General features: G+C 38.7%; 1 protein-coding gene across 1 annotated transcript in view; it reads left to right on the top strand.

Moving 5' to 3' along the window:
* Positions 1–9,301, top strand: part of pippin (solute carrier family member pippin) — a 72,605-nt gene extending 63,304 nt beyond the window's left edge. Inside the window, exons 3-5 of the mRNA XM_073956772.1 lie at positions 1,596–1,752; positions 1,817–2,025; positions 7,356–9,301. Coding sequence (XP_073812873.1) covers positions 1,596–1,752; positions 1,817–2,025; positions 7,356–8,420 — 1,431 coding nt within the window. The 3' untranslated portion in view covers positions 8,421–9,301. The remainder of the gene's footprint in view (positions 1–1,595; positions 1,753–1,816; positions 2,026–7,355) is intronic.
* The last annotated feature ends 5,249 nt before the right edge of the window (positions 9,302–14,550 follow it).

Here is a 14,550-nt window from a genome sequence, read left to right as displayed (position 1 = left end):
CAGAATATCAGAATAGAAGTCTCTGAGAGAAAACGCTATTCAGCCTGGCTGAATAGAAGTTTTCTTACGGAAAACCCCTGGCTGAATAGAAGTTTTCTTATGGAAAACCCCTATTCAGCCTTCTTATGGAAAACCCCTATTCAGCCTGGCTGAGTAGAAGTTTTCTTATGGAAAACCCATAGTCAGTCAGGCTGAATAGAGGTTTTCCATAAGAAAACTTCTATTCAGCCCTGAAAATCCCTATCCCTGAATAGGGGTTTTCCATAAGAAAACTTCTATTAAGCCAGGCTGAATAGGGGTTTTCCATAAGAAAACTTCTATTAAGCCAGGCTGAATAGGGGTTTTCCATAAGAAAACTTCTATTCAGCCAGGCTGACTATGGGTTTTCCATAAGAAAACTTCTACTCAGCCAGGCTGAATAGGGGTTTTCCATAAGAAGGCTGAATAGGGGTTTTCCATAAGAAAACTTCTATTCAGCCAGGGGTTTTCCGTAAGAAAACTTCTATTCAGCCAGGCTGAATAGGGGTTTTCCATACGAAAACTTCTATTCAGCCAGGCTGAATAGTGGTTTTCCATACGAAAACTTCTATTCAGCCAGGCTGAATAGTGGTTTTCCATACGAAAATGATGTTTTCCATAAGAAAACTTCTATTCAGGCAAGCTAAATAGATGTTTTCCATAAGAAAACTTCTATTCAGCCAGACTGAATAGGGGTTTTCCATAAGAAGGCTGAATAGGGGTTTTCCATAAGAAAACTTCTATTCACCCAGGCTGAATAGGGGTTTTCCATACGAAAACTTCTATTCAGCCAGGCTGAATAGTGGTTTTCCATACGAAAATGATGTTTTCCATAAGAAAACTTCTATTTAGCCATAAGAAAACTGCTGAATACGTGTTTTCCATAAGAAAACTTCAATTCAGCCAAGCTGAATATATGTTTTCCATAAGAGAGCTTCTATTCAGCCAGGGTGAATAGGGGTTTTCCATAAGAAAACTTCTATTCAGCCAGGCTGAATAGATGTTTTCCATAAGAAAACTTCTTTTCAGGCAAGCTGAATAGGCGTTTTCCATAAGAAAACTTCTATTCAGCCAGGCTGAATAGGGGTTTTCCATAAGAAGGCTGAATAGGGGTTTTCCATAAGAAAACTTCTATTCAGCCAGGGGTTTTCCGTAAGAAAACTTCTATTCAGCCAGGCTGAATAGGGGTTTTCCATACGAAAACTTCTATTCAGCCAGGCTGAATAGTGGGTTTCCATACGAAAATTATGTTTTCCATAAGAAAACTTCCATTTAGCTAAGCTAAATAGATGTTTTCCATAAGAAAACTTCTATTCAGCCAAGCTGAATAGGGATTTTCCATAAGAAAGCTTCTATTCAGTCAGGCTGAAAAGGGGTTTCCCGTAAGAAAACTTCTATACAGCCAGGTTGAGTAAGGGTTTTCCATAAGAAAACTTTCATTCAGCCAGGCTGAATATTGAAGCTTTAAAATTAGAATTAATTTCAGTCAGACTAATTTTTATCACATACCCTAAAAATTTTTTGTCTTACTTACCCTCCATTTAATCTAAAATATCTTCTTGCCTATTCTTTTGCAGATCATTGCCACATGTGCCGTTCTATTGTTATCTGCCGCTTGCGGTATGCCCATTGGCTATTCAGCAGTATTATTACCTCAATTAAGTATCGCGGGAACGTCGGCTACAAATTCAACACCTGAAATTGTCATAGACATTGAAATGGGTTCGTGGATTGGTAAGTGACAAAACCTCAAAACATGTCAAACGTATTTCCCTAAATTTTTCCATTTTTATTTCAGCCAGTGTTCATAGTTTAGCCACCCCGGTAGGTTCATTTATCTCTGGACCCTTGGCCGATTATCTGGGAAGACGTTCCACATTGTTGGTATCCGTGATACCCGTATTTTTGGGATGGAGTGTTTTAGCCTTGGCCCAGAACTATCCAATGCTGTTGATCGGTCGCTTACTGTGTGGTTTTGCCACAGGCATTTTGGGTGGACCGGCTCAGGTACGTATTTTTTTTTTTGTTATTTCATATAAAATGAAAGCGAAAACAAAATAATTACGCCATAGGCCAGCCAAGCAGCCAGCCAGGGTTATAATTTAATGAAGATTAAATAATGAACAGCTTAGACCAGATTTTGTTGCTCACTTTTTTCAGTTTTCATTTCATTTAAGTGTGTGGCCACAATCAAGACGCCACTCCGTGGGGTACTCTTTGTAACCTTACAAATGCGGAACTATTTTGCATAGCTGTCATCTATTACAGACTGACACACACGCATACCCCTTTCCATGTCACAAACTCGGAAATCTCCATTGTCCCCAGCCATTGTTTGGTGGTGGTGGTGCATTAGCATAAAAAATTCCCACCAGTGGTTATGAGCGCACATGTCAAAAGACAGGCAGGCTGGCTCAATTGTAGGAGGCATACAGAGCAGCAGCATTAGAAAACAAAACACATCTTATTGGGAAAAGTCATGGACATATTCATCATCAGATTTTTAGCTTTCAGTGGAAGATAAACACTTTTGTGATCCACGATGAAAAATAAGTGGATTTGTTTATATTTGCTCTATTAAGAACCGCATTACCGGACACCACACAACGATGCCACACATACAAGCACACAGAAAAATGATAGATGATGCTATTGTCGGAAGTGCCGCCATAGATTCCTTTTCTTCACATAGTGTCTATTTATGATGGATAGTTCATTCTTTGGTAATTGGTTTTTGCAAATCAAATATGACGGCGAATAATTCTTGAACCTGAATCTTAAAGGTTCAAGGTCATCAGAACATTACTACTACGATTCAGCAAATATTAAATGAAATAGTTTAGCAGGTCAGTTGTCATATGTACGCACCGCACCCCCCATCCAACAAATGACACCCACCCAGCAAAAACAAAACCAATAAAGTGAATGACCTACATTTCTGTGAGCGAAAAGCGTGTCAATTGAAATAGATTTCTAGAATGGGAACGACGTGACCAGAGAGATACACTTCAAAAAAAAAAAATTCAAATAATTCTCCTATACTTGAATAAGGAATTTAATAAATAAAATTATATTCAACATATCTGAAAATGGTTTTCTATAGGAAACCCTTTTTTCTATGGAAAGTCTTTAGTTTTCGTATGGAAAACCATATTCAGGCAGGCTGAATTAAAGTTTTCCTATGGAAAACCATATTCAGCCAGGATGAATTAAAGTTTTCCTATGGAAAACCATATTCAGCCAGGCTGAATTAAAGTTTTTCTATGGAAAACCATATTCATCCAGGCTGAATTAAAGTTTTCCTATGGAAAACCATATTCATCCAGGCTGAATTAAAGTTTTCCTATGGAAAACCATATTCATCCAGGCTGAATTAAAGTTTTCCTATGGAAAACCATATTCATCCAGGCTAAATTAAAGTTTTCCTATGGAAAACCATATTCAGCCAGGCTGAATTAAAGTTTTCCTATGGAAAACCATATTCAGCCAGGCTGAATTAAAGTTTTCCTATGGAAAACCATATTCAGCCAGGCTGAATTAAAGTTTTCCTATGGAAAACCATATTCAGCCAGGCTGAATTAAAGTTTTCCTATGGAAAACCATATTCAGCCAGGCTGAATTAAAGTTTTCCTATGGAAAACCATATTCAGCCAGGCTGAATTAAAGTTTTCGTATGGGAAACCATATTCAGCCAGGCTGAATTAAAGTTTTCGTATGGAAAACCATATTCAGCCAGGCTGAATTAAAGTTTTCCTATGGAAAACCATATTCAGCCTGGCTGAATTAAAGTTTTCCTATGGAAAACCATATTCAGCCAGGCTGAATTAAAGTTTTCCTAGGGAAAACCATATTCAGCCAGGCTGAATTAAAGTTTTCCTAGGGAAAACCATATTCAGCCAGGCTGAATTAAAGTTTTCCTAGGGAAAACCATATTCAGCCAGGCTGAATTAAAGTTTTCCTATGGAAAACCACATTCAGCCAGGCTGAATTAAAGTTTTCCTATGGAAAACCATATTCAGCCAGGCTGAATTAAAGTTTTCCCATAGAAAACCATATTCAGCCATGCTGAATTAAAGTTTTCCTATGGAAAACCATACTCAGCCATGCTGAATTAAAGTTTTCCTATGGAAAACCATATTCAGCCAGGCTGAATTAAAGCTTTCCTATGGAAAACCATATTCAGCCAGGCTGAATTAAAGTTTTCCTATGGAAAACCATATTCAGCCAGGCTGAATTAAAGTTTTCCTATGGAAAACCATATTCAGCCAGGCTGAATTAAAGTTTTCCTATGGAAAACCATATTCAGCCAGGCTGAATTAAAGTTTTTCTATGGAAAACCATATTCAGCCAGGCTGAATTAAAGTTTTCTCATAGAAAACCATATTCAGCCATGCTGAATTAAAGTTTTCCTATGGAAAACCATACTCAGCCATGCTGAATTAAAGTTTTCCTATGGAAAACCATATTCAGCCAGGCTGAATTAAAGCTTTCCTATGGAAAACCATATTCAGGCAGGCTGAATTAAAGCTTTCCTATGGAAAACCATATTCAGGCGGGCTGAATTAAAGTTTTCCTATGGAAAACCATATTCAGGCGGGCTGAATTAAAGTTTTCCTATGGAAAACCATATTCAGGCGGGCTGAATTAAGGTTTTCCTATGGAAAACCATATTCAGGCGGGCTGAATTAAAGTTTTCCTATGGAAAACCATATTCAGGCGGGCTGAATTAAAGTTTTCCTATGGAAAACCATATTCAGCCAGGCTGAATTAAAGTTTTCCTATGGAAAACCATATTCAGCCAGGCTGAATTATAGTTTTCGTATGGAAAACCATATTCAGCCAGGCTGAATTATAGTTTTCCTATGGAAAACCATATTCAGCCAGGCTGAATTAAAGTTTTCCTATGGAAAACCATATTCAGCCAGGCTGAATTAAAGTTTTCCTATGGAAAACCATATTCAGCCATGCTGAATTAAAGCTTTCCTATGGAAAACCATATTCAGCCAGGCTGAATTAAAGCTTTCCTGTGGAAAACCATATTCAGGCGGGCTGAATTAAGGTTTTCCTATGAAAAACCATATTCAGCCATGCTGCATTAAAGGAAGAAAACCACATTCAGTCAGGCCGAATTAAACTTTTCCTACAGGAAACCATATTCAGTCAGGTTGCATTAAAATATTCCCACAGAAAACTACATACATATATTCAGCCAGACTGAATTAAAGCTTTCCTATGGAAAACAATATTCAGACAGGTATGAAAACTTTAATGCAGCCTGACTGAATATGGTTTTCTGTAGGAAAACTTTAATTCAGCCTGGCTGAATATATGTATGTAGTTTTCTGTGGGAATACTTTAATGCAACCTGACTGAATATGGTTTCCTGTAGGAAAAGTTTAATTCGGCCTGACTGAATGTGGTTTTCTTCCTTTAATGCAGCATGGCTGAATATGGTTTTTCATAGGAAAACCTTAATTCAGCCCGCCTGAATATGGTTTTCCACAGGAAAGCTTTAATTCAGCCTGGCTGAATATGGTTTTCCATAGGAAAACTTTAATTCAGCCTGGCTGAATATGGTTTTCCATAGGAAAACTTTAATTCAGCCTGGCTGAATATGGTTTTCCATAGGAAAACTTTAATTCAGCCTGGCTGAATATGGTTTTCCATAGGAAAACTTTAATTCAGCCTGGCTGAATATGGTTTTCCATAGGAAAACTTTAATTCAGCCTGGCTGAATATGGTTTTCCATAGGAAAACTTTAATTCAGCCTGGCTGAATATGGTTTTCCATAGGAAAACTTTAATTCAGCCTGGCTGAATATGGTTTTCCATAGGAAAACTTTAATTCAGCCTGGCTGAATATGGTTTTCCATAGGAAAACTTTAATTCAGCCTGGCTGAATATGGTTTTCCATAGGAAAACTTTAATTCAGCCTGGCTGAATATGGTTTTCCATAGGAAAACTTTAATTCAGCCTGGCTGAATATGGTTTTCCATAGGAAAACTTTAATTCAGCCTGGCTGAATATGGTTTTCCATAGGAAAACTTTAATTCAGCCTGGCTGAATATGGTTTTCCATAGGAAAACTTTAATTCAGCCTGGCTGAATATGGTTTTCCATAGGAAAACTTTAATTCAGCCTGGCTGAATATGGTTTTCCATAGGAAAACTTTAATTCAGCCTGGCTGAATATGGTTTTTCATAGGAAAACTTTAATTCAGCCTGGCTGAATATGGTTTTCCATAGGAAAACTTTAATTCAGCCTGGCTGAATATGGTTTTCCATAGGAAAACTTTAATTCAGCCTGGCTGAATATGGTTTTCCATAGGAAAACTTTAATTCAGCCTGGCTGAATATGGTTTTCCATAGGAAAACTTTAATTCAGCCTGGCTGAATATGGTTTTCCATAGGAAAACTTTAATTCAGCCTGGCTGAATATGGTTTTCCATGGGAAAACTTTTATTCAGTCTGGCTGAATATGGTTTTCCATAGGAAAACTTTAATTCAGCCTGGCTGAATATGGTTTTCCATAGGAAAACTTTAATTCAGCCTGGCTGAATATTGTTTTCCATAGGAAAACTTTAATTCAGCCTGGCTGAATATTGTTTTCCATAGGAAAACTTTAATTCAGCCTGGCTGAATATGGTTTTCCATAGGAAAACTTTAATTCAGCCTGGCTGAATATGGTTTTCCATTAGAATACTTTAATTCAGCCTGGCTGAATATGGCTTTCCATAGGAAAACTTTAATTCAGCCTGGCTGAATATGGCTTTTCATAGGAAAACTTCAATTCAGCCTGGCTGAATATGGTTTTCCATAGGAAAACTTTAATTCAGCCTGGCTGAATATGGTTTTCCATTGGAATACTTTAATTCAGCCTGGCTGAATATGGTTTTCCATAGGAAAACTTTAATTCTGCCTGGCTGAATATGGTTTTCCATAGGAAAACTTTAATTCAGCCTGGCTGAATATGATTTTCCATAGGAAAACTTTAATTCAGCCTGGCTGAATATGGTTTTCCATAGGAAAACTTTAATTCAGCATGGCTGAATATGGTTTTTCATAGGAAAACTTTAATTCAGCCTGGCTGAATATGGTTATCCATAGGAAAACTTTAATTCAGCCTGGCTGAATATGGTTATCCATAGGAAAACTTTAATTCAGCCTGGGTGAATATGGTTTTCCATAGGAAAACTTTAATTCAGCCTGACTGTATATAGTTTTCTTTACTTTATTATGTTTACATCCTTATAATGCATTTTGTTTACATTCTTAATTGAACCTTCTTTATATCCAACCGCTGAGTAACAATTTTTTGATATTTCCTCCCCTCATTTCAGGTATATATTGCTGAAACTGCTGAACCAAATCTTCGTGGCCTGCTGATTGGTGCTCCCTTTGTATCCTATTCCTTGGGTATTCTTATTGTGTATGCCTTAGGATCCGCATTGCATTGGCGAGCTGTGGCTTGGTGTGGAAATGTTTTACCAGCCTTAGCAGCTTTGGCCATATTTTTCATACCTGAAAGTCCCGCCTGGCTTTTGAGACATAAAAAGTTGGAAAAGGCCCGTAAAGCTTTAACATTCTTGCGTGGCAATGATATTATGGCCCAAAAGGAAATGAATGCCATGTCGGATAGATTGGATAAGGAAAAGGCCACCACAAAGACGAATGAAAACATTTTCCAGTTGTGCTGTCAACGAGTTGCCATAAAACCATTGGTTATTGTGATCATATTTTCATTCCTTCAAATTGCCTCGGGTACATTTATTGTGGTCTTCTATGCTATCGATATAATTTCAGAGTTTGGAGCTGGATTTGATCCCAAGGAGGCCGCCATATGGACTGCTGTCATACGGATGTGTTGTACTCTAATATTTTGTATTATTTTATTATTTATAAGAAGAAGATTGATTTTGATCTTATCGGGTATTGGATCGGGTCTGAGTTGTCTGGTATTGAGTGCCTATATGTATGTGCGTGAGGGACAACCCAAGAGTGGCACCGATGTCATTGTGGCAGGTATTTGTTTGATGGCTTATATTGCTTTCAACACCTCGTTGATGGTGATGCCTGGAATTATGATTGGTGAACTTTTCCCCGCCAAGATTAGAGGACGCACTGCTGGCGGTGTATTTGCTGCCATGAATGTGGCTCTCTTTGGTCTGACGAAAATGTTCCCCATGATCCACATGAGTATTAGTATGAAAGGTGTCTTTATAATATTTGGTGTGGCCAGTATTTTGGTTTCGATCTTCATGTATCTCTTCCAGCCGGAAACCAAGGGACGCACCTTGGAACAAATTGAGGATTATTTCAATGAAAATAATTGGCTGTGGTTCAAGCGGGATAGGACATATAAAATGGTTCCCACAAAAGATCAAGAGGAAATTAATAAGGCGTGAGTTGGGAAATGTGGGAATAGGAGAATATAAACTTCGTTCGTTGTGTAAATAAACCATTAAAAACCTCGCCTACTTCCCCATGAAATTTAAGGGGATTTCTGTGAAATAATCCCAGAAAGATTATGTGAGAAAATGGAACACTACTTAGGACAAATTTGAATCTAGGCAATAGGTTATTACTTTAGAAGGGTATTTTGCAGATGTTCTTATTTTTTAAGTGGGTGGAAGGAATGTGAATTGGTCATAGGTTACTTCCAATAAAGTATGTATATTTTTAATAAAGACATTATTGAAATTAACGAACCAATTAACCAAATGATGGCAGTGCCTTAAATGTCATCAAAATTGACCTTCCACATTAAGCCGAAGCCATAACGGATCCGTTTGGATGTAATGTTAATGTTCGATTCCCTGAAGCGACTAGTGGAGCTGCCATATATGCCACGAAACAACGCTTAATGGTTCCATTGTGACTTGGGCTTTAGGATACATAGCTTTCTATATATTTGAGAGAACTCATTTTTGGGTTTTCTCTTTCTCTTTTTGCATTTAATTCACAAATTATTTAGTGTTGTTATAGTACTTTATTAACTTTGTATAGAAACAATCGGTTATTATTAAGTTTTAGCCATCATTATGATCTGTCACCAAACGCTCTTTGTAATTGTAAAATAAATTTTATTGTAAATAATTATGTCCTTAATTTTTTAATATAAGTTTTAAAACTATTGTCATGTAATATTGTAATGTATTGTGATTTTTTTAATTCCAACTTATATATGTAAATGTTTTTATTATTGTTAGTCCATTTATTTTAAATTTACTTTAAGTTTTTGTGAGTGTCTAAAAAAACAGAATAAAAATGAATAACAAAAACAAAACATTTTTTTAAAAGTCTCCAAAACCTAATCTGCACAGAGACCTTATACCAAAGATATGGACTATTTAATTGACGTATATTCAATATAATTGACAATTTTAATTTAAGTTGTGTTCCAGAATTAACAAGTTTCTGCTACTTTTACTATTTTTGCAAATTTTTTCCTAAAAAACGTTTCCGACGACGTTTATGACTTTTACACCCTCTACCATGCTAGTCTAAAATATAGTTTTCCCTCGTGAGTCCTTAGGTTTTCCTGTCCCTAGGTTCCTTTTGACACCCTGATGACAAGATCCCCCTTTCTTTTATCTGTGTCTAATCAGTTTGCATGGGCTGGTCTAGAGGTTGGGATTCTGTCTACTGAGTATTGTCAGTATGCGTGCAGGGAATCTTCTTCACACTAACAACCGCTAGTTGAACCCTACCCAGAGGTGGCCCACGTCATCAGCTGGGCAAGTAAAATTCCTTATTTTTACAATATCTAGGGGCAACGCTACTGAATGGCGCGTTTTGACAAAATGTCACACAGATGATGTCCCCATTAGGATCAGTTCTTTCTATGACAGCTACACTAAGTTCCTCTGGTACCATCGCTCTTCTGGTTTTCTTTTCATCATTGTTACCCATGAGAAGAGATCCGGAAGATACCCGGGTAGCTTGTGAAGCTGACTTAGCAGTGATGCCTTTCTTACCCTCGGTATTTTGATAACATTCTACCACGGTTTGACCTGGCTTGGGTTGCGTCTTTGATGAAGAAGGATTGATTTTGATAGGAACCCTGGGCGTGTGGTTCCACAGAGCTCGGTTTCGAGTCAGACTGTCCAGCTTTCTGAATTCCTGGTTCAATGTGTTTTTATTCTTCTACATTGATTTAGCATCTTTTGACTTTGAGGGGTGTCCTGTCTCAATATTGCCTCTTTGGTCATCGAGATGAAAGAGAACTTATTCATGTCAGGATTTCACTTGGGTACGTCCCAGATTAGTTTGCACTCTCTTATCTAGATTGATGAGGGTTCCCTGCCGAAGTGCTTTCTGAGGAAGTTTATCGACGAATACAATCTCTGGAATGGCTGCGATTTAGAGTTCGCCATCTAATAAACTTTTCTCCAGCAGAGCTCTACCCTTGTTGAGACTCAGGACCACCATCTGCTCCAGAAGGTCTAGAAGTTGTCTGCTTTTTTAGCCATACGCTCCCTCACAACTTCTATAATGGGTACCCCTTGCCCGTCCCATCCCACACCACCGTCCCGTCAATCGTAGGCTGGGTTCTGCAGTTGGAATTTTGCGGAAGTATTGAGATTTTTCTTTTATTTAATTTTTTATTTGTATGGTCCATACGTCGTTGATTAATGGGGCGAATGGAGGTTCAACTCAGTCTATACACGCCCAGGTGTCAGCGAGGATCCTTTCTCATACAATTGGTACCCTAACTGCAAACCTTGGAGTACCGATGGGAACATGTTCGCCTGGCGAACCCCCACATCACCCAAATGCGAAATAGTGAAATTCGATAGGTACCCTTCTATGGAAGCTATATCAAAAAGTGCCCCGGAGTCCATATCGATTAAATTGGAAAAAGAATGTATTTTCAGGGATTGGAACAAGAATGGGCTGGTGTTAAGTGTTGCGTGTGCGCCCCGTCGTTTCTGCTGGCAAGTTTGGCCCCATTCCGGTATATGGCGAACGGCTACAGCAGTGATGACGTCTCAAAACGTCCTTTCTGCTACCCGATCATCAGAAGGGTTGGGCAGATCTCCGAAGCGGTGATTAGTAGCTGTTAGTTAGTTGTTCTGGACTTATCGATGCGAGGGACTATGTTGCTGCGTGCACACAGCCCCCTGTGAGTATCCTTAAGATTACACGACTCCCCGCAGTCCCCCCAACAACAGCCGCACACGCTTAACGCCAGCCATTCTTGTTTGACTCCCTGAAATGCGCCCTTTTTGCAATTTAATTACAATGGACTCCGATGTAAGAACGAGGAAATAGTGGGTTTGATAAGTCGGAAGAATATCATGTTCGCGGCGGTGCACGAAATCAGAAGTGCAGTTGCGGGATTAGCTTTCCTATTGGACCAGTAAGTTCAATACAGACCTATCTCGCTTGAGCCTGGCTCTAATGACCCCTATATGGAATGTAGGGGGGTAGCAGTCAGGTGTGGAATTGCCGAAGTAGAGTTGCTGAACGTATACATCCCGCCGACAAATAGCTGAACTTCAGGTTACAGGCCCAACATTAGCCCGCTTTTGGTAGGTCATAACCGTTTGGTCTTGGGGTAATTTAATGGTCATCACGAGTTGTGGCATTCGGTCCTCGGAAACGACCAGAGCGATATAGTGCCGACCGAGCATTTATTTCAATCGACAGTTTGCCTAGCACCCCTGGAGTAACAGGGATGCCGAGGATGAACCACCACAATTTACAATGGATGATGTTGCGAATGCCATCATAAACTCTAAATCATCCAAAGCATTGGGCCCTGATGGAATCTCCATGGTTATGTTGAAGCAGCTGGATGGGCCGGGAGTCGAGTATCTCACTAAAGTTCTCAACTTGTCGCTAGCCACCCACATCGTTCCCGAAGTCTGGAACTTTACCAGGGTGGTCCCGCTACTGAAGCCAGCCGAGGATGCCAGCAAAGGTGAATCTTACAGACCGTAGCAAAGACCCTCAAGGCTTTAGTCCTGCCCAGCATCTGAAATAGCTATCCATTTGCAGATGATCAGTATGGGTTCCGTAAGCAGCGCAGCATGACAACAGCGCTGCACGCTATTACCACACATATTAGTAGAGGACAGAACCAGAACAATCCTTGTGATAGAACAGTGAAGCTGAAAACACATCCAACGTTTGAGTAAAGTTTTGTGTTGGGCGTTGAGAAAAAAAACAACAACAAGAGGCCGACGCCGACACCAAAGTCCAGAGTTGATCTGTTTGCCGGCATATATTTCAAATGAATTTGAATTTTTCGGCATCATGCCCAACAGTTTAAAAACGGCCAAAACGACACAAAACTTTACCCAACGTTGCAAGGCATATTTATTAAAGGTAGAAGTGACAACCAGCTATATTTTTACTTTTTTTTGTAAATTTATGCTCTGTTCCAGAACCTGCAAGAAGCTACTATTTATTACTACGATAACATTTTTTCCTTTATGTTATCGGGAAAAATAGTAAAAATTAGTAGATTCTTGCAGTACTGGAACAGACCAATAGTCTTCAAAATGTAATAGGGTCTACTCATGAAATTTGAAACTTCGAAATTTGCGAACATATAATACTTATTTTCATCGTAAACGTGTAATAAAAATTACCTACGAGAGTTCTGAATGCTTCATATTTACATTTTGATTTAAATTTGTTATATTTTTAAGGATTTTCAAAATGTATTTATGTGTTTCCTGAAAAAAATTTTGGAACGACCCTATTATTCAATATTTTCTTTGACAATTAATTTTCAATAACAACAATGTTGTTTTTGTAAATTTTTTAGTTGTTGTAATTCATGCGCATACTTCCTATAAATTTGCCCTGCAACGTTGGATGTGTTTTCAGCTTGATGGTGGCGGTTGACTTATTGATGATGACATTGAGCAGACTACCCTCCGGTCAACTTTGAAACGTTGCATAATCAATTATGCATATGTGTGGACGCCAGTCGTACTTGGAATTCAGGAACAAGTAGTCCTATACCCCGTTTATATATAACCGGATTTAACAAACCGACTGGGTTTTAAATGTCAATTCCATTGCTTATATTTCAAACAAATCCTTATAAAGAAGGTTAACCCTGCAAAAAGCTCTAATATAAAATACAACGCGATAGTTCATGGTAAGCTATGCGGCGCCAATATGGTCCACGAATATAAGTGCTAAGCGATGAAAAAATATTCAAACCTGACCGAATGCCGTCCTGTTACAGGGTACCTCCGCATGTCTGCAGTGGACCATCTATCTACATGGGGAGACATACATTATTCCAGTAAAGCACCACAATGATATGCTTTCGTTGCATAACTTTCTCGGTTGTTACCGTGAGAGCCATCCTAATCACTGTATCGTGGTTAGGACCCCCTGCCCAGGCATGTCAGGAGGGATCTTCATGATCAAGAGAGGTCCAAAGTTACAAGAGAAAAACCCTCCATGAACAAGGTTTAAATAGCATTCAGACGGATGCAGTCGCAGATGTCATAGACAACGATCGTGTGAATGTAGTCCTTGGAGAACATCCCCATTTATCGTAGATGAGAAGCGCCAGCGCCCACGACATACCAGAGTAGTTTTGGCTCAACTACGCTCGGGATGTTGAAGCCGTCTAAATTCTTATAGGGGAATGATTGATGACACCGTGCAAGACATATGTATGCCCACCATGCGGCACAGGCCCGCACGACGCACTGCACTTTTTAACCGTCATGCCAAACTTACTTAACTAACTCCAGTAGATTTGTGGTTACATCCCATCGAACCCGGCACATTCAGAGAAGTGGAGATAGTCTCAGGGTAGTTTATAGATGGCGAGAAGCCTCAATTCGTTCTATGGAAGGATTAGCTACAGCAACAATGATACTATATGCTATAAAAATATAACAAATCATGGGACTTACGGAATTTTTAAGGCCCATATGTCGAAGGTCACACTAGAGTGGTTTCATTGAAACTTTTAGGTATTTATAGAGCGAGTTCCCCACTACAGCAACTTTATGATATCACTCTACTGTGAAACTCGACCTAGGAACCCTTGTTTTCATGAAATTGTTTCAATGAAACTCTCTAGTGTGACCTTCGACTATCTAGCATGGCACAATAAATAATACAGGTACAACGGCAAAAACAGCTGATCTTCATACCAGTTGTCAAAATGCATTATTTTGAATAAAATCACATGCAATATGTAAACAAGTAATTCACAATAATGAATTACTGTGAGCAAATTTGACGTTTGACATGATTTGATGTAACACCTTCTCATTCCACCATGATATCTAGGAATGTATTGACATCAGCAAGAAAAGAACTACATATATGGTTGGAGACTATATGTTGCAAACATATCAATATAAACCACGTTCGGATTTAAATGCAAATGTTCAGCCACATTTACATGAAACGGTTTTTAATAAAACGCGTCATTTAAATTGTCAATTCTTCTGATTACTTGAATTAGCTTTTCTTAAAATAACGATAGATTCCCATTCATAAAACATCACTTCAAAATCCCTCGATGTAAAGCACCCTTAATAGCATCAC

Source organism: Musca autumnalis, unplaced genomic scaffold (genome assembly GCF_047663935.1).
Source record: "Musca autumnalis isolate F117 unplaced genomic scaffold, ASM4766393v1 scaffold_5, whole genome shotgun sequence".
NCBI lineage: Eukaryota > Metazoa > Arthropoda > Insecta > Diptera > Muscidae > Musca > Musca autumnalis.
This window is presented reverse-complemented; position numbering and strand designations above follow the sequence as displayed.